General features: G+C 56.3%; 2 protein-coding genes across 3 annotated transcripts in view; one reads left to right on the top strand and one right to left on the bottom strand.

The window, feature by feature from the left end:
• Positions 1-13755, bottom strand: part of TMCC2 (transmembrane and coiled-coil domain family 2) — a 28485-nt gene extending 14730 nt beyond the window's left edge. The window contains exons 1-2 of the mRNA XM_059867615.1: positions 13567-13755; positions 3078-3602 (exon numbers count right to left, since the gene is read on the bottom strand). Of these exons, the coding sequence (XP_059723598.1) occupies positions 3078-3602; positions 13567-13734 (693 nt within the window). The 5' untranslated portion in view covers positions 13735-13755. The remainder of the gene's footprint in view (positions 1-3077; positions 3603-13566) is intronic.
• An 827-nt stretch (positions 13756-14582) lies between these two features.
• Positions 14583-19870, top strand: part of DSTYK (dual serine/threonine and tyrosine protein kinase) — a 32052-nt gene continuing 26764 nt past the window's right edge. For both annotated transcript variants that reach the window (XM_059867501.1, XM_059867500.1), the window contains exon 1: positions 14583-14919. In XM_059867501.1, coding sequence (XP_059723484.1) covers positions 14688-14919 — 232 coding nt within the window. In that variant the 5' untranslated portion in view covers positions 14583-14687. The remainder of the gene's footprint in view (positions 14920-19870) is intronic.

Genomic DNA, 19870 nt, shown 5'->3' with positions numbered 1-19870 from the left:
GCCCAGGTGGGGGTGACCCCTTGGCAGTGCTCCTGTTGGGGTGAGCCACAAACCCCAGGCAGAACTGGCAGCCAGCAGCAAATTCCCAGCCTGTCCCAAGGTCCCACTGAGCCTCTCTGGATGTCCCCTGCCACCACAGGCTGCTCCTGGGGGGAATTAGGGGGTGCAGGGGGGAGAAATTCTGTGTGCCAGGCTTTGGCAGGGTCCACGGGGTGAAAAACCAGGGCAGGAAAAGGGAAGGCAGAACTGCAGAAACTTAATTAATTGAACAAGAAAAATGAAAAGGAAAGAAAACAAAAATAAAAAATCACCAATAGCTGTTCAAAAAGCACTTGCTGAGACTGAGTGATGCCACGAGGGACCCATCCAGCATCTGCTCCTCACGGAAGGGGTGGAAAATTCAGCATGAAATTTGTGGGGGGGTGAGAACAGCTCTTTCCCAGGAGCCCCGAGCATCCCGTGGGGCTTCCAAAGGGATGGAAAACAGGGAGGAGGTGCCAGATCCCTGGGGACAAGGCAGGGATGATACCAAGCTCCCCCCTCTGGAGCCCATCCCTGAGGAAAAGGAGCTGCTCTGCTGCAGGCAGGAGGCTCAGGGCTTCCTGAGGGCTCCTGGAAAACCAATCCGGCTCGGGAATATCGCGGGGCTCGTGTTTCTCTAAATAAGTTATTTTTCCACTGCCTCACAAAGGTGTTGTCTCTCTTCTTATTACTCTTTGTGTCATATGCAGTTAATTATTCATCCCCTTTCTGGGCTGCTCTGGGAGTGGACAGGGATCTGCTCTGGATGCTTCTGTGCCAGTGGGATCGAGGTTTTGGCCATGATCCCAGTGGGATTGGGATCCTGGCAAGGCAGGGAGAGGCCATGCCCCAGAGGAGGCCAGGAGGGAGAAATTTTGGCTGCAGATGCTCAAATGAACAACCTGATGCTCCACATCACTTGGTCCAGGTGGGACATTCCAGGAGGGAGGAGCAGGGACTGCCAGGGAAGGATTGGGGTGTCCTGATTTGGGGAGAAGAGATTTTGGGCAGCTCCTTGGAAAGCTGACGACACAGTGACAATTTTATCCCTGGGACCACATTCCTGTGTCCCTGTCAGAGCCTGCCTGGCCACCTCCTCATGCTGAGCTTTTCCAGTTCACTGCTTTTAATTCACCTGCTCTCAGGTGAATTAAAAGCACAAAAGGAAGGATTGAATTAAAAGCACAAAAGGAAGGATTGAATTAAAAACAGAAAAAGAAGGATTGAATTAAAAACAGAAAAAGAAGGATCCTCATTTCCCTGAGAGCCACTTCAGGGTGTGGAAACCCCCAAGCTCCGAAGGTCAAGGGGAGAAGCCAACAGGGAAAATCCCCCCCTGGCTCCCAGAGCACCTCTCAGTGCCTGTCCCTTGAACTCAGCGTGTGCTGATTGGGCTGGTGCATAATTAATGGCACTAAACACTAGATGGAAACACCATCCTGCCCATCAGCCCTGCACGGACTGGTTCCAAAATCACTTGGGATCTTGGGATGAGACCAAATCGCAGCTGCTGGGCTGAGCCTGGAGGCGCCTTTGGATCCCCCATCCCACGGGAACAGGGTCGTGCCAGGGCCTTTTTAACCCCTCAAATCCCATGCTGGGAATTGTGTCCCTGCCTTCAGTTCCCCATGAGAAGCCTCAGTTCCAGCAGCTCCAGGTTCCCAGGGGCTGCCACCACTGTCTGGTGTCACCAGCACTGCCCTGAGGGACAGCCTCATCCCAAGGGAGTTTTGGGGTGCCCTGGCTCCCCACTCTGTTCTTGTGCTCCCTAACCCTGGTGCAGCCACAGAATCCCAGAATCCCCGAGGCTGGAAAATCCCTGTGGGATCATCAAGTCCAAGCCGTGCCCAGTCTTCACCCTGAGCACTGAGTGCCACCTCCAGGGATGGGCACTCCAAACCCCCCTGGGCAGCCCCTTCCAGCCCTTTCCATGAGGAAATTCCTGCTGATGTCCAACCTGAGCCTCCTGAGGTACAGATCAAGGTGATGACACCCTTCACCTCTCACTGTGGGAGCAAAGCCTGACCCCACTACCTGCACCCCACCAGGGATCTGTGCAGAGCCCCAACACTGCTCCAGACCCCCTTTTCCTCCAGCACAACCGCTCCAGACCCTCCTTTCCTCCAACACAACCCTTCCAGGCGTTCCATCCCTACCTTACCTGCCAACCCCTTGCTGTGGGAGCAAAGCCTGACCCCAGTACCTGCACCCCACCAGGGATTTTATCAGAGCCCCCCCAAAACCCCTCCAGACCCTCCTTTCCTCCAGCACAACCCTTTGAGGTGCTCTATCCCTACATTATCCACCAGCCACTCGCTGTGGCAGCAAAGCCTCCTGCATCCCACCAGAGATCTGTGCAGGCCCCCAAAACCCCTCCAGACCCCCCTTTCCTCCAACACAACCTCTCCAGGCATTCCATCCCTACCTTATCCACCAACCCCTTGCTGTGGGAGCAAAGCCTGACCCCACTACCTGCACCCCACCAAGGATCTGTGCAGAGCCCCAACACTGCTCCAGACCCTCCTTTCCTCCAGCACAACCCCTCCAGACCCCCCTTTCCTCCAGCAAAACCCCTCCAGACCCCCCTTTCCTCCAGCACAACCCCTCCAGACCCCCCTTTTCCTCCAGCACAACCGCTCCAGACCCTCCTTTCCTCCAGCACAACCCCTCCAGACCCTCCTTTCCTCCAGCACAACCCCTCCAGGCGCTCCATCCCTACCTTATCCGCCAGCCCCTCGCTGTGGCAGCAAAGCCTCCTGCACCCCACCAGAGATCTGTGCAGGCCCCCAAAACCCCTCCAGACCCCCCTTTTCCTCCAGCACAACCCCTCCAGGCGCTCCATCCCTACCTTATCCGCCAGCCCCTCGCCGTCCTCGGCCAGCAGGTAGACAGCCCCACCCTCGGCCAGCAGGATGGCCGTGTCCTTGATGGACAATGACCTGGGAGCAAAGCCTGACCCCACTACCTGCACCCCACCAGGGATTTGATTAGAGCCCCAAAACCCCTCCAGACCCTCCTTTCCTCCAGCACAACCCCTCCAGGCGCTCCATCCCTACCTTATCCGCCAGCCCCTCGCCGTCCTCGGCCAGCAGGTAGACAGCCCCACCCTCGGCCAGCAGGATGGCCGTGTCCGTGGTGGACGACGACCTGGGCCTGCCCTGGTGCTGATGCAGGATGGCCGTGAGGCCGCTGTCCTGGGGGGCCTTGCGCCCGAGGTGGGGGCTGCCCTTCTGGGGCTCCAGCGAGCCGCTCTTGGCGCGGCGGCCGCCGCTGTGCAGGCTGGTGCCGCGCTTGATGGAGGGCCGCGAGCGGATCTGCTGCAGCACGCGGTTGAAGGCCGTGGGCCGGGCGGGGAGGTCGTGCAGGGACACGGCGTAGGACACGCGGTGCATCTCCGGCGAGCGCTCCTTCTCGTCCGGGGACTCGTGGTCGGAGGCGCCGTGGGGCGCGGGCCCCGGTGGCCCCGGTGGCCCCGAGTCCTGCGAGCTCTGCTGGTCGCGCTCCCGCGAGCGCCGGCGGCTGTGGAAGAGGTGCTTGAGGCCGTGGCTGAACATGGAGCCCTCGGAGAGCTGCTGGATTTTCTGGGGGAAAAGAGAGGGAATGGGGGCTGTTAATTGAGGGTGTTAATTGAGGGTGTTAATTGAGGGTGTTAATTGAGGGAATGGGCGCTGATAATTGAGGGTGTTAATTGAGGGAATGGGCACTGTTAATTAATTGAGGGAATGGGCGCTGTTAATTTAGGGAATGGGTGCTGTTTATTGAGGGAATGGGTGCTGTTAATTTAGGGTGTTAATTGAGGAAATGGGTGCTGTTAATCAAGGGAATGGGCACTGTTAATTGAGGGAATGGGTGCTGTTAATTGAGGGTGTTAATTGAGGGAATGGGCGCTGTTAATCGAGGATGTTAATTGAGGGAATGGGTGCTGTTAATTGAGGGAATGGGTGCTGTTAATTGAGGGTGTTAATTGAGGAAATGGGTGCTGTTAATCAAGGGAATGGGCACTGTTAATTAATTGAGGGAATGGGTGCTGTTAATTGAGTATGTTAATTGAGGGAATGGGTGCTGTTAATTTAGGGAATGGGTGCTGTTAATTGAGGGTGTTAATTGAGGCAATGGGTGCTGTTAATCGAGGGAATAGGGGCTGCTAATTGAGGGTGTTAATTGTGGGAATGGGTGCTGTTAATGAGGCAATGGGTGCTGTTAATCAAGGGAATGGGCACTGTTAATTTAAGGAATGGGTGCTGTTAATTTAGGCAATGGGTGCTGTTAATTGAAGGTGCTAATTGAGGGAATGGGCGCTGTTAATTAATTAGGAGAATTGGTGCTGTTAAATAATTGAAGGGAATGGGTGCTGTTAATTTAGGGAATTGGCCCTGTTAATCAAGGGAATGGGTGCTGTTAATTGAGGATGTTAATTGAGGGAATGGGTGCTGTTTGTTAATTGAGGGAATGAGTGCTGTTAATTGAGGGTATTAATTGAGGGAATGGGTGCTGTTAATTGAGGGTATTTATTGAGGGAATGGGCACTGTTTATCGAGGGAATGGGTGCTGTTAATTAATTTAGGGAATGGGTGCTGGTAATTAATTGAAGAAATGGGCGCTGTTAATTAATTTAGGGAATGGGTAACCATTGGAAATACTAAGTATTAGTACTTGGAAATACTAAATATTAATGGAGGTATTGGAAGTACTAAGAATTAATGGAACTATTCGAAATACTAAATAGCAATGGAAATATTGGCAGTACTAAGTATTAGTGGAAATACTGGAAATACTAAGTAGTAGTGGCCTCTGCCGTGGTTTTCCCTGTGACATTTTCCAAGGGCCAGCCTGACCTGGCTCCTGGGGATGAACCAGCCCTGTGCCCCCAAACCCAGCCCAAAATGGGTTTATATATTTATAAATATAAAACTGTTATAAAGTATATAATATATAAAATATTTTAAAATACTAAAATTGATAATATAGAATGATATATAATAATATAATATATAAAATATTATATTAAAATAACAATGTTATAATATATAAATATAATAACAATATATATAATATATAAACAATATATAATATATACGAATAATGATATATAAATACAAAGTGGGCAGCCAGTGGTTTCCAGCAGGAGATGGGGACACGTGGCTGCCCTGAGCATTCCCAGCTCTCCCTTTCCAGGGGTGCATCCCACATTCCCAGGGACCCAGGGGTGGCAGCTGGCCACAGGGAGATCATGAATATGGATGGTGGAACAGATCCTGCCCCTGATTACAGCCAGGGCAGCCCAGCCAGGGTTCTGGAAATCCTGGGTTCCACTGGAACCTGGCCAGAGTTCCTCCCTGCAGCCACCAGAAATCCGGGTTTCTACATGAACACTCAGATTTGAGGGCAGGGTTCCCTGCAGCCACTGGAAATCCATGTTTCCACTGGAAATCTGGGGTTCCCCTGGAAATCTGGGGTTCCCTGCAGCCACTGGAAATCTGGGGTTCCACTGGAACCTGGCCAGGGCTCTGGAAATTCGGGGTTCCACTGGAATCTGGCCAGGGTTTCCTGCAGCCCCTGGAAATTTGGGGTTCCACTGGAAATTTGGGGTTCCAGATTTGCATCCCAGGAGATTTTGGCCCCGTGCCCTCCCCATCCCCTGAGTGAGGAGAATCAGGGAGCAGCGACTTCCAGCATTTCCAAATTCCCAATCCCAGCATTTCCAAAGGGCTCAGAGCATCCTCAGAGCCCCAGCAGCACAAAGTTGGGATTTTGGAAAAGCTGAGATGTTCCAGCCAGGATCTCCGGGAGCTGCAGGCAGAGGAGGAGCTCAGGGCTGTACAGAACTCCTTCCCCCAAAAATTCCAGACAAATCCAAGCCCAGCACTCTCAGCACACCTGACAAGGAACCAGCAAAGGGATCTCTGTCCCCAAACTCTGCAGGGAAAGCTCTTCATCCCTCCCTGAGCCACTTACAACACAAACCTCCCTCCCTTGAGGCTCTTCCTTGGAAATACAGAATAAATCTCTGGTGCTGAATCGCTTCTTGGGGAAATAACAATTTAAATTTTATTCTATTTATGGAGTCTCTATGGAAACAGAGGCAGCATTGGAGAGGTGAGAGCTGCAAACCCCCAGATTCCTCCCGTGGAGGGCACGGCCAGAGCTGCACGAGGTCCAAGGGAACAGAAACAACCAACTCCCCTAAAGCCTTCAGGAAATTATTTGTGACATGGACTTCCCAGTCCTGAATGATCTTCTGCAGAAATACACAATTTCAGTCCTCATTTCACATTGTTCTATAAATTTTTTTACAAATTTTTTTTATAAATTCAGTTCTGCTGGTGAATTTGCCTGAGCTGAACATCTTTAATATTATTTCTGTGGAAGTTCTTGTATGAAATACTGAGTGAAATGATTAGTTGTCTCCAATTACTTCTTTAGAAAATTTATTAGGAATTGTTACAGAGTGGCACTTGAATTTCTTTTCAGCCAGAGCTGCACAAGGTCAGAGTGAAAAGAAACAACCAACTCCCTTCCCCAGGGAGATGAAAACAAACTAAAAGTGGAGCTGGCAGGAAAGATTTTGGGAACCAGATGCCCTCAGGGCTTCTCATCCAACAGCTCCAACTGAGCAAAATTCACCTTTTCAGACAAATCCCCCCAGGCCCTTTCCAAGTTTTCCTGAAAGAGTCTTTCACGGGCTGGGCAGGCACGGGATCTGCATGGAAAAAACCAAATTTGCATGGGAAAAAAAAAAAAAAAAAAAAAGAGGGAAGCAAGGAGGGATCCAGCTCTGTTTGTCCAGGCTGGAACCCGCTGAATTCCAGCTCTGGCTCTCTCTGCCTCCAGGAGCTCTGGTTGCTGGCCACAACCAGTCCTGTGCTGCTGCTCAAGCTCTGTTTGCTCACGTTTTCCCAGGACATTCCTGCACTTCCAGAGCAGAGGCATTTTCCTGGCACAGAGCACTCATGGCTCAGAGCAGAGGCTATTTTGGAACAGCCATTGCTTACGAACCACAGACTCATTTCTCAGCGTGGACAGCTGAAAAACACCAGGGTGAATCCAAAAATATCTTCATTTCTTTGGACTTCCACACCAGCACAGCCAGGCTCTGCTGCTTGCTGGTGGCGACTTGTTCTATGGACTTCAAAGCCCCTGCTCCACGTCCCACAGCTGGAAAAATCCCATTTTAGCCCAAATCAGGACATCTTGCAGGAAAGCTGGGGCTTGGATGACAGTTTTGTCCTGGCAATGCCCTGTGCTGGCCTCACCCAGCCGTGCCAGGCTCTCCAGGGGGGTGTCCCTGCTGCTGCCACCCAGCCTGAGCCCCCCCAGCTCCCCTCTGAACCATCCCCTGACACCCAAACCCTTCCTCGGCTCGCAGACGGACACACAAGGAGAGGATCTGGTTGCCACGACCTCCCAGCACGGCCCCAAGCTGAGAAATCCTGCTCAGTCCTTAGGGTCATTAATTATTTATTCATCCCCAGCCCGCCCAGAGGCTCCAGCCAAGGCTCTGAAGCTCTTTGGAACATTTGCACAAACACGGGGGGAAGTTTCTGCCCTTCCCAACCCATCCAATTCCACATTTTAAGGCACAGGAGGAAGTCTCATCCCATCCAATTCCATATTTTAGGGCACAGAGGGAAATCTCATCTCTTCCCACCCCATCCCATTCCATATTTTAGGGCAGAGGGGGAAATCTTATCCCTTCCCATCCCATTCCATATTTTAAGTCTCATCCCCTCCCACCCAATCCCAGATTATAGGGCAGAGGGGGAAGTCTCATCCCTTCCCATCTCATCCCTTCCCACCCATCCCATTCCATATTTTAGGGCACAGGGAAAAGTCTCACCAATTCCCACCTGATCCAATTCACATTTTAAGGCACAGGGGGAAGTCTCATCCCTTCCCACCTCATCCAATTCTGTATTTTAGGGCACAGGGGGAAGTCTCATCCCTTCCCACTCCATCCCATCCCATATTTTAAGTCTCATCCCTTCCCACCCAATCCCAGATTTTAGGGCAGAGGAGCAAGTCTCATCCCTTCTCTTCCCATCCCATCCCATCCCATCCCATCCCATCCCATCCCATCCCATCCCATCCCATCCCATCCCATCCCATCCCATCCCATCCCATCCCATCCCATCCCATCCCATCCCATCCCATCCCATCCCATCCCATCCCATCCCATATTTTAAGTCTCATCCCTTCCCATCCCTCCCTGTCCCAGATTTTAGGGCACTGGGAGGCCACAGCCCCCAAACATCAGGGGGATCCCAGCAGATCCTGCTCATCCCCTTTGGGTTTTCCAGCCCTGCTGCTGCTTTTCCAGCTGATTCTCCCCTGGCAGGACCGAGAGGCTCCTCCAGAGCCCCCTCCAGCCAGGCTGGGGGACAGGCTCAGAGCTGTCCCCAAGGGGTGACAACCAGCCCAGCCCAGCCCCTTCTCCCCCAGCACCCCGAGCTGCCGCTGCCACAAACGCCAAGGAAAACGCCTGGATGTTCCCAACTGGCAAATCCAGCACTCCCCCACAGCCCGCTGCTCCTCCGGGGACAGCTGGGAGCAGCAGCATGTGACAATCGTGACTCATCTTGGGCAGGGCACCGGAGTGACAGCCCAGCCCGGGAGAGCTCCGGGAATAACGGGATGTGTGCCCGGGGGTGGGAATGGCAGGGAATTCACTGCCCAGGGGTGGGAATGGCAGGGAATTCACTGCCCAGGGGTGGGAATGGCAGGGAATTCACTGCCCAGGGGTGGGAATGCTCTGGGATAATGGGATGTGTGCCCGGGGGTGGGAACGGCAGGGAATTCACTGCCCAGGGGTGGGACCGGCAGGGAATTCACTGCCCAGGGGTGGGAATGCTCTGGGATAATGGAATTCACTGCCCAGGGGTGGGAACGGCAGGGAATTCACTGCCCAGGGGTGGGAACGGCAGGGAATTCACTGCCCAGGGGTGGGAATGCTCTGGGATAATGGAATTCACTGCCCAGGGGTGGGAATGCTCTGGGATAATGGAATTCCCTGCCCAGGGGTGGGAATGGCAGGGAATTCACTGCCCAGGGGTGGGAACGGCAGGGAATTCACTGCCCAGGGGTGGGAATGCTCTGGGATAATGGAATTCCCTGCCCAGGGGTGGGAATGGCAGGGAATTCACTGCCCAGGGGTGGGAATGGCAGGGAATTCACTGCCCAGGGGTGGGAATGCTCTGGGGATAATGGAATTCACTGCCCAGGGGTGGGAATAGCAGGGAATTCACTGCCCAGGTGTGGGAATGCTCTTGGAATAACAGAATTCCCTGCACAGGTGTGGGAATGCTCTGGGGATAATGGGATGTGTGCCCAGGTGTGGGGATAGCAGGGAATTCACTGCCCTGAATGCTCTGGGAATAATGGAATGTGCTGTTCAGGTGTGGGAATGCTCTTGGAATAACAGAATTCCCTGCACAGGTGTGGGAATGCTCTGGGAATAGCAGGAAATTCACTGCCCAGGTGTGGGAACACTCTGGGATAACAGAATTCCCTGCCCAGGTGTGGGAATGCTCTGGGATAACAGGGAATTCCCTGCCCAGGTGTGGCTCTGCCCAGGGCGTGCAGATTTTGGGTTCAGGAGCCAGGAAAACCAAAATTGCGAAGCTGGAGATGGGAACAGGGTCAGGGTTCAGCTCTAGGCTGGATCAGACTGCTGGGGAAAAACTGAAATCCAGGGAAAACAGAGAGAGCCAGGGAAAACAGAGAGAGCCAGGGAAAATCAACAGAGATCCAGGGAAAACAGAGAGCCAGGGGAAACAGAAATCCAGGGAAAACACATCCAGGGAAAACAGAGAGCCAGGGGAAACAGAAATCAGGGGAAAACAGAGAGCCAGGGAAAACACATCCAGGGAAACAGAGATCCAGGGAAAACTCTTGGCTCAGGAGAAGTGTCACTTTTGGAAGGATCCCATCACTCCTGCAGGAACCGCTGCCACCAAGGGATTCCTGAGCACAGCTGTCACACACCAGCTCTGCTCCCTGCCAGAACTCCTTCCTTCCCCTCCTTTTCCCCAAGGGAGCCCTCGGTGGCAGCGGAGGAGCCGGAGCCAGGGCTGGGGAAGGGAGAGCTGCCACGGATCTGCTGGAGTTCAGGGCTGGAGGTGACACCAGGCAGGCTGCTGCTTCCAGGGTGCCACCTCAAACCCATCTCAGCTGGCAGCCAAGAGTTTACTCTGATCCTTCATCATCCACGAGGACAGGACAGGGACAGGAATCTCTGATCCTGCCCCATCCATGGGGACAGGACAGGGACAGGAATCTCTGATCCTTCATCATCCACGGGGACAGGAATCTCTGATCCTTCCCCATCCATGGGGACAGGAATCTCTGATCCTTCATCATCCCCAGGGACAGGAATCTCTGATCCTTCCCCATCCCCAGGGACAGGAATCTCTGATCCTTCCCCATCCATGGGGACAGGAATCTCTGATCCTGCCGCATCCATGGGGACAGGAATCTCTGATCCTGCCCCATCCATGGGGACAGGAATCTCTGATCCTTCCCCATCCATGGGGACAGGAATCTCTGATCCTTCATCATCCCCAGGGACAGGAATCTCTGATCCTGCCCCATCCATGGGGACAGGAATCTCTGATCCTGCCCCATCCCCATGGACAGGAATCTCTGATCCTGCCCCATCCCCAGGGACAGGAATCTCTGATCCTTCCCCATCCATGGGGACAGGACAAGGACAGGAATCTCTGATCCTTCCCCATCCATGGGGACAGGAATCTCTGATCCTTCATCATCCCCAGGGACAGGAATCTCTGATCCTTGATCATCCACAGGGACAGGAATCTGGATTTGGAGCAGGACCAGCTGGAACCCACCCCACCAGCAGCTCGACAAGGGGTTTGGGGCAGGAAAACTCTGCTCTATTAATTATTTATTTATTAATTTATTAACTGGTGGTGGCCGTGGCACGGCGCCCGCCGTGCTGTGGCAGCTGTGGGCAGCAGCCAGGCCCAGCTTTGCCCGAGTTCTGCCCAGTGTGAGGATTTATTTTAATTAATTGCTGCATTAAAGGTGAGCACTGGCAGCAGACCTGCAGCAAGGGAGCACAGGCAGCTCAATAAAATCAATGGGATTTATTTGGCCTCGGATGCTGCTGCTGGATGAGGCTGGGGAGCTCCAGCTCCGGGTGGGATGTGCCAGCCCTGGAATGTTTGGGGTGGTGGGCACAGCCATGGGAAGCTGCAGCTCCTTTGGACCAACATTCCCATCCCTTTCTGAGCCTCTGTGCTCCAGGTGGGATGGAGAAAGGACAGAGAAAAACACCTTGGATGTGCCAAGCATGGCCCTGAGCCCCACATCCTCACGGATCATGGAATGAGGGAGGAGTCAGCAAATCATGGAATGGTTTGGCTGGGAAGGGACCTTAAACCTCATCCAGTTCCAGGGGTGGGCAGGGACAGCTCCCACTGTCCCTGCTGCTCCAAACCCTGCCCAGCCTGGCCCTGGACACTGCCAGGGATGCAGGGGCAGCCAGAGCTGCTCTGGGCACCCCGTGCCAACCTCCCATCCCAGGGATGTGCCTGGCCCTGGCTCCTCCAGCTGTTTTTGGGGCAGCAGCAGCTGCTCCCCCCCAGCAGCAAAGCCCAAGCAGCCTCAGGAGCTGCTGGGCCACCGAGGGAAGGCCCCAGGTGCCACCTCCAGCAGCCACGGCGCTCCTGGTGCTCAAAGCAGCCCAGTTGTCCTCTGGGAACGGGGATTTGATCTCCTGGCTGTGTTCTGGCTGAGCCTGGCAGCGCCATCAGCTTCCTCGTGACCTTGACCCCACCGGTGACACCGTCAGGGCCACCAGGGCTGCCACACCGAGGGGCTCCATCCTGCATCCCACGGCTCAGCAGGGACATTTCCCACTTTTTCCAGGGCTTTTTGAAAGCACCACCGTGGGTGGCACCCGTCCCACCACTCTGCCCTCTGATCCCACTCTGCCCACGGCATTCCCACGCCTGCACAACCCGAATTCCACACTGGGAATTCACCAATAAAACCCTGTTGAGCCGCCGGGGGTCGGAGCTGCTTTTTTCCCCCAAAGCCAGGAGAATTCTGTGCCGGATTTCAGGCCGGATCCCGGCTCCGGGATGGGCTCTGTGCCTCCCGCAGCGCTGCAGTGCCCGGGGTTTGTTTTCCTCCTCCACCGGCCCCGCGGCCCGGCAGGAGCAGCCTCGGGGCCATTTCCACATTTCCACACCGTCACTCCCGGTGCCGCAGCCCCGGATCCTCCTGGATCCTCCTGGAGCATCCCCCCACGGATCCTCCTGGATATTCCCGGAGCATCCCCCCCATATCCCCACGGATCCTACTGGAGCATCCCCCCCATATCCCCCGGGGATCCTCCTAGATCCTCCCGGAGCATCACCCCGGATCCTACCGGAGCATGCCTCCCATATCCCCCCGGATCCTCCCGGAGCATTCCCCCACGGATCCTCCTGGATATTCCCAGAGCATCACCCCCATATCCCCCTGGATCATACCGGAGCATCCCCCCCCCCATATCCCCCCGGATCGTCCCGGAGCATCCCCCCAGATTCTCCTGGATGCTCCCGGAGCATCCCCCCATATCCTCCCGGGATCCTCCTGGATCCACCCCGAGCATCCCCCCGGATCCTACCGGAGCATCCCCCCTGGATCTCCCCGGATCCTCCCGGAGTATCCCCCTGGATATTCCCGGAGCATCCCCCCAGATCCCCCCGAATCCTCCTGGATCGTCCCGAAGCATCCCCCCCAGATCCTCCCGGATCCCCCCGGATCCTCCCCCCGACTCCCGGCAGGGATCTCCCGGGATCAGCGCAGCCCCCCTGCAGAGGGGCAGCCCCCAACGCCCGGGATTTCTTCATCCCGGCAGAATCCCAATCCCAGGGGTGTCCCCACTGCAGGACCAGCCCCATCCTGGGACCACCCCCATCCCGACCCCAGGAGCAGCCGCATCCCAGGAGGATCCTGTCCCAGCAATTCCCCATCCCAGCAGCGTCTCCATCCCTGGAGCATCCTCATCCAGTAGGATCCCCGGAACAGGGACCGTCCCCATCTCAGGAGCATCCTAATCCCTGTAGGATCTCTGCTGATAGGACCATCTCCATCCCAGGAGCACCCCAATCCCAGGAGCACCCCAATCCAGGGGTCTCCTCCACCGGGAGCACCCCATTCCCAGGATTATCCCTATCCCAGGAGCATCCCAATCCAGGAGCACCCTGTTCCCAGGGGTCTTCTCCCGCTGGAGCACCCCATTCCCAGGGTTACCCCAATCCAGGAGCACCCCAATCCAGGGGTCTCCTTCCCCTGGAGCGCCCCATTCCCAGGATTATCCCCATTCCCAGGGCTGCCCCAATCCCGGAGCCATCCCGCATTCTCCAAGGTCACACCTGTGGGACCGAGGGGATGGGGATGGCGGCACCGCCGAGCTCCATCGCTCCGGTGACCCCGCTGGGCTCTCCCCACCCCGGCCACCACCGGGACCCCCCCTTCCGCCGATCCTACGGGATTTTCCCGTCCCCCGTGTCCCACCGGGGCGCTCCCGCCGCTCACCTTCAGGTCGGGGGGCTTGGAGCGCGGCGGCGCCGGGACAGCGCCCGCCTCGGGGGCCGCCGCCGCCTCGCCGGCCTTGCCCTCCATCACGCCGTGACCGGGCGACTCCCCCGCGGCGCCGGGATCCTCCTCGGGCTGCTGCAGCTCGTCCGAGCGGCACCGCTTCATCCCGGGAGCGCCGTGCCCGCGGCGCGCGGGGGGCGCCTACGGCCGCGGCGGCGGCGGCGGGCGGCGGCCCGGCGGCCGCTGCGGGGCCCGCGGGCTGCGCGGCCCCGGCCCGCCCGCCCCGCCGAGCCCGGGCCGGGCGGCGGCTCCGCGCCGCGGCGGCTCCGCGCCCGCCGCCGGCACCGGCATCGCCGCCGCCGCCGCGCCTGACGGACAGCGCCTCCGGCCAATGGCGGTGCGAGGGAGGAGGCGCTTCTCGCGGTGATTCGTGGAGCGTGCTCGGGGGGCGGTGCTGGCGGGAGGAATTGACCAATGAAGACGCGCGGAGGGCGGGGCCGCGGCTGCTGATTCGCGGAGGCGGAGCGGAGCTGGAGACGGGCGCGCCGCCTCCTGCCGAGTCGCTCCGCGCAGCGCGGGATAGGGGAACAGCAGGCGGCGTCTGAGCTCCCCCTTTTGCTTCCCCTGTTTAAATATGTCATTTCATGGTCGTTCTCGTGTTTTGGAGTATTTTTGCTCGTCCCTCGCGGGGGTGCGCACAGGCCTCGGGGAGAGGTCGGCGACCGCCCTTGGAGAGACTGCAAATTCCATGAGGCTTTGCGGCACAACGGACTACAACTCCCGGCGTCCCCCCGTGGGCCGGGAAAATGAACTTCATTTGGATGTAAATAAACTACATCTCCCGGCGTGCCTCGCGCGCGGGGTGCGCCCGGCCTCCTCCCCCTTTGCCCTGCGGCGCGCCGACAAACGTTCCGCGCACACGCAGCGCGGCCGGTGGAGGCGCTTTCCCTCGGGAGAAGGCGGCGGCCGCGGGGGTCGGGGAGGCGGGAGGGGCGGGGGGTGGGGGGGTCGGGAGGAGAGGAAATCCTCGGGGAGGTTCCTCCCCGAACGGCGGCAGCCTGGCAGGCCCCGAGAGCTGCCCGCGGTGGGGAGGGGATAGCGGGGCGGACCCGGAGGACATGGAGGGCGAGGAGGCCCCGTCATGGCGGGGTCCCGGCGGGGCCGTGCGGGAGCTCTGCCGCTCCTTCGGCCACTACAACCGGCACCTGGCGCGGCTGCAGCACAACCTGCGAGAGACCAAGAGGTTCTTCCGCGACGTCAAGTTCTCCCAGGGACATCCCTTCGCCTCAGCGCCTGCCGGTGACGGCCCCCGCTCCGCCTGGGATGGGGATGGGGGTCCCGGGGACGGCGGTGAGAGAGGGCCGGGGGCGGGCGGGGTGTGAGGGTCAGGGGGCTGGGGGGGTAAAGGAGGAACCTCTGCGGGTGAGGGGTCTCTGGGGGGCTTCTGAGGGGTCTCTGGGGGGCTTGTGAGGGTCGCGGTGCGGAGTGGAGTGTCCGGCTTGGGGGTGCTGTCATGGGGGTTACAGGGCTGGCGGTGCCTGGAGGGTGGGAGAGGCTTTGTGGGGTGAAGGGAGTTGGGCAGGGGGTGATTGAGGATGGCTGTGAGGACAATATTCTTCTCCCAGAGGGTGCTGGGCACTGCCCAGCTCCCCAGGGAATGGGCACGACTCCAGGAGCGTTTGGACAGTGCTCCAGGGATGCCCTGGGTGGGATTTTGGGGTGTCTGTGCAGGGCCTGGAGCTGAATCCATGATCCCTGTGGGTCCCTTCCATGGATTCATGATGGGGACCCTCTGCCCCTGACCCCCACCTGCAGCTCCAGCCCCACAGGGAGGGGAGGGGGCTCAGAAGAGGCAGCACAATGAGGGGCTGCCATTCCCTGTTTGTCCCGGAGTTCCCTGGGAATTGTGGCCTCACTGGGGGCTCTCTGCTGCTGTTGACAAACAGAGCTGAGGGTGGCACCTCTGCTGCCACGGGCATGAGACTGTCTCGTGAGAGGGGTTCAGTGTGACATGAAAGGTCCATAAAGGTCTTCTCATTCATCCCCAAAAGGCTCCTGAGTCATCTCTTGTGGCCTCTTGTCCAGGATTCTTGTCTGGGATTCTTGTCCAGGATTTTTGGACCTGCTCATCTTGCACTCCAAATCCTGGTTTCACGTTCAAAGTGTTGAGTTTTTCTGTCTGTGTCTTAAAAAAAATTGGTTTTGGGCTGATTTGGGGTTCATTTAGCTCTTGTGGGACTGTGGAGTTGTGGCTGGAAAGGTTTTGGGAGCACCTCGGGATTTTGGGAAGTGGCTTTTGGGTGGGGAAGGAAATTTTGGGAAGGGCCAGAGCCAGGTGCCCCTGTGATGTTTGGAATTTGGGATTGTTGTGCCTGGAGAAGAGAAGGATTTGGGGTGATCTGATGAGAAAAATGGAATATTTCTAATATTTCCAAGGGATGGAGTGCCAGCACACAGGGAATGGCACTGCCAGAGGGCAGGGAGAGATGGGATTTTGGGAATTAATCCTTCCCTGGAAGGGTGGGGAGGGGCTGGGATGGCATTCCCAGAGGAGCTGTGGCTGCCCCATCCCTGGGGATGCCCCAGGCCAGGTTGGATAAAATGGAAAAAGTAGAAAGAAATGTCTGAAATGCTTGGAGCTTCCATAGATTCCATAAATCCGAGCTGAGGTTGTTCTGCTGAGCTTGGGGTGGATTTGGAGAGGAGTCCTGGTGAGAGCCGCCCTTGTTCCCTGGACAGGCCTCCTTTGATCCCGGGAATTCATGGGATGTGTGGATGTGTGGATGTGTGCCCCGGGGCTGCCCCGCAGCTCCAGCGCTGGTCACATGGGATGGGCTGGGATGGGACTGGGATGGGACTGGGATGGGACTGGGATGGAACCAGGGATGGAGCTGGGATGGAACCAGGGATGGAACCAGGGATGGAACCAGGGATGGAACCGGAATGGAACCAGGGATGGAGCTGGGATGGAGCTGGGATGGAACCAGGGATAGGGATGGAACCAGGGATGGAACCAGGGATGGGGCTGGAATGGGATGGAAGCAGAGATGGAGCAGGGATGGGGCTGGGATGGGATGGAACCAGAGATGGAGCAGGGATGGAACCAGAGATGGACCAGGGATGGAACCAGGGATGGAACCAGGGATGGAACCAGGGATGGAGCTGGGATGGAACCAGAGATGGAGCAGGGATGGAACCAGGGATGGAACCAGGGATGGAGCTGGGATGGGGATGGAACCAGGAATGGAACCAGGGATGGAATCAGGGATGGAGCTGGGACGGAACTGGGATGGGGATGGGATGAAGCCTGGGATGGGGATGGGGTGGGATGGAGCTGGGATGGAACTGGGATGGAACCAGGGATGGGGCAGGGATGGGGATGGGATGGAGCTGGGATGGAACTAGGATGGAACCAGGGATGGGGCAGGGATGGGGATGGGATGGAGCAGGGATAGGGATGGGACCGGGATGGAACTAGGGAGGGGCTGGGATGGAATTGGGGTGGAGCTGGGATGGAGCTGGAATGGAACCAGGGTGGAGCAGGGATGGAGTCGGGATGGAGCTCCAGGGATGCAGCCCCTGGCACTGCCCAGGAACATGGCTGATCCCTCAAAACTGGGAAGTTCTGATCCCACTTCTTGTTAAGTCCCCCCCACCCTGGATCTGTGTCTGTGCTGATCACGAGAATCACAGGGAAGGTGTTTGAACCTCAGACCTTGGATCCTGGAGGAAATATGGATGTGGCAGGACCTTAGAAGAAGTTCTGATCCCACTTTTTGTTGGCTCCCTCCCATCTTGGATCTGTGTCCATGCTGATCATGGGGTGTGGAATCACAGGGAAGGTGTTTTAACCACAAATCCTGGAGGAAAGATGGATTTGGGAGAACCTTGGAGCAGTTTCCCAGTAGCCAAAGGAGCTCCAAGAAGGAATTCCCTGGAAAGGGAAATTTTCACCTGGATAAGGGGAATGGCCTCAAGCTGAAGGAGGGAAGGTTTAGATGGGATGTAGGAAGAAATTCCTGTCTGTGAGGGTGAGGAGGGTCTGGGATGGAGTTCCCAGAGAATCTCTTCCATCCCTGGGAGTGTCCAAAGCCAGACTGGAGCATCCTGGGCTGCTGGAGGTGTCCCTGGATGGCAGAGGAACAGGATGAGCTTTAAAGCCCAACCCAAACCACCCCAGGATTCTCCATCCACATCAATAATCCTTCAATAATTCCAGTTCAATTGCTGAATCCCAGTGATTTTTGGGAGATAATTTTGCTGGATTTAAGGATCCCCCAATTTCCAAGCCTTCCAGAAGCCTCAGCAGAGAAGAGGCCCTGCCTCTGCAGCCCTCCCTGAATTGCTTTTTTCATGCTCCAGAGCCTGAATCCCAGGAGAAGCTCCAAGCAATGTCCCCAGATCAAAGCCATCCTGCAGATGAAGGCTCAAATTGTGCAGTTTTGTGGGATTTTCCCAGATCTTTATCTTTTGTGAGCTCCTGGTCAGCTCCCAGCCCTCCAGTCACTTGATGTGGCTCTTGAAAGGCTTGTTTGGAAAGCAATCCCAAAAATCACATTTCAAGGAGAGGTTCCTCCCTTCAGCCATTCCCAGTTTGGGGTTTGGGGCTCAGAATTGGGGGTCTGTGGGGCAGGGAGCCGCAAAGAGGGTTTTCCCTTAGTTTTGGGGTGGAAAAACTCCTCCAAAATCCAATTTCCAGCTGGAAGATTTGAGGGGAAGGCAAACCTTGGGGGCAGGGTTTGAAAAGAGATTTAAACCAACCTAAGACTACACAAAGTGCTCCAAATTTGGGTGATTTTAATTAAACTGGAGTGATTAAGCTGTCAGAGTGAGGAGAGGGATGTGTTGTAGGATCTCTTTCATGGGGTTTGGAGTGTGAGGAGGATCCTGCTGGAGGGGAGGATCTTGTTTTCCTGACAGTTCAGGCTGCCAGAACATGACTCATGAAAAAAAAAAAAAAAAAAGAGAGAATTCTAACAGCAATTTTAAACAGAATTTTTAACCCTGTAAAATCCTTTCCAGCATCAGAGCAATCCTGGTGCTTTGTACCTCTCAAATTGGGCAATTTTTAGGGACTGGTGGTTCCATTTCCCATTTAATTTCATTCCTGGGCCGTGTGCCCTGGGATTTTTGTGTTCCTGGTGAGGGATTTGTTTGTGTTTTTGGGGCTGTCAGAGTCATTCCGTGCTGTGCACGAGGGCAACGCTGAATTTAGCTCTCGCCAAAGCTGCATTTAGGACTTTTTAAAAAAAGAAAACAGGAGCTAAACCCAGCCCTGAGCCTGGATTAGCACAGCCAGGTGATGGTTGTGGGGTGGGAGGGAGGTTTGTGGGGTTTGGGAGAAGTTTGTGGGGTGGGAGGGAGATTTATGGGGTCTGTGAGAGGTTTGTGGGCTCTGAGGGAGATTTGTGGGGTCTGAGTGAGGTTTGTGGGGTCTGAGTGACATTTGTAGGGCTTGAGGGCCTCTTGTGGGCTCTGAGTGAGGTTTGTGGGGTCTGAGTGAGGTTTGTGGGGTCTGAGGGCCTTTTGTGGGCTCTGTGGGAGGTTTGTGGGGTCTGACTGACCTTTGTAGGGTGTGAGGGCCTTTTGTGGGCTGTGAGGGCCGTTTGTGGGGTCTGAGTGAGGTTTGTGGGGTCTGAGGGCCATTTGTGGGCTCTGAGGGTGGTTTGTGGGGTCTGACTGACCTTTGTGGGCTCTGAGGGCGGTTTGTGGGGTCTGACTGACCCTTGTAGGGTGTGAGGGCCTCTTGTGGGCTCCGAGGGCCTCTTGTGGGCTCTGTGGGAGGTTTGTGGGGTCTGAGTGAGGTTTGTGGAGTCTGAGGGCTGTTTGTGGGATCTGAGTGATATCTGTGGGGTCTGACGGAGGTTTGTGGGGTCTGAGTGACATTTGTAGGGTGTGAGGGCCTTTTGTGGGGTCTGAGGGCTTTTTGTGGGCTCTGAGGGAGGTTTGTGGGGTCTGAGTGAGGTTTGTGGGGTCTGAGGGCCATTTGTGGGCTCTGAGGGAGGTTTGTGGGGTCTGACTGACCCTTGTAGGGTGTGAGGGCCTCTTGTGGGCTCCGAGGGCCTTTTGTGGGCTCTGTGGGAGGTTTGTGGGGTCTGAGTGAGGTTTGTGGGGTCTGAGGGCCGTTTGTGGGATCTGAGTGATATCTGTGGGGTCTGAGGGAGGTTTGTGGGGTCTGAGTGACATTTGTAGGGTGTGAGGGCCTTTTGTGGGGTCTGAGGGCTTTTTGTGGGCTCTGAGTGAGGTTTGTGGGGTCTGTGGGAGGTTTATGCGGTCTGAGTGAGGTTTGTGGGCTCTGAGG

Source organism: Haemorhous mexicanus, chromosome 25, assembly GCF_027477595.1.
Source record: "Haemorhous mexicanus isolate bHaeMex1 chromosome 25, bHaeMex1.pri, whole genome shotgun sequence".
Taxonomy (NCBI): Eukaryota; Metazoa; Chordata; class Aves; order Passeriformes; family Fringillidae; genus Haemorhous; species Haemorhous mexicanus.
The sequence above is the reverse complement of the archived record's forward strand: the minus strand, read 5'-3'. Positions and strand labels throughout refer to the sequence as shown.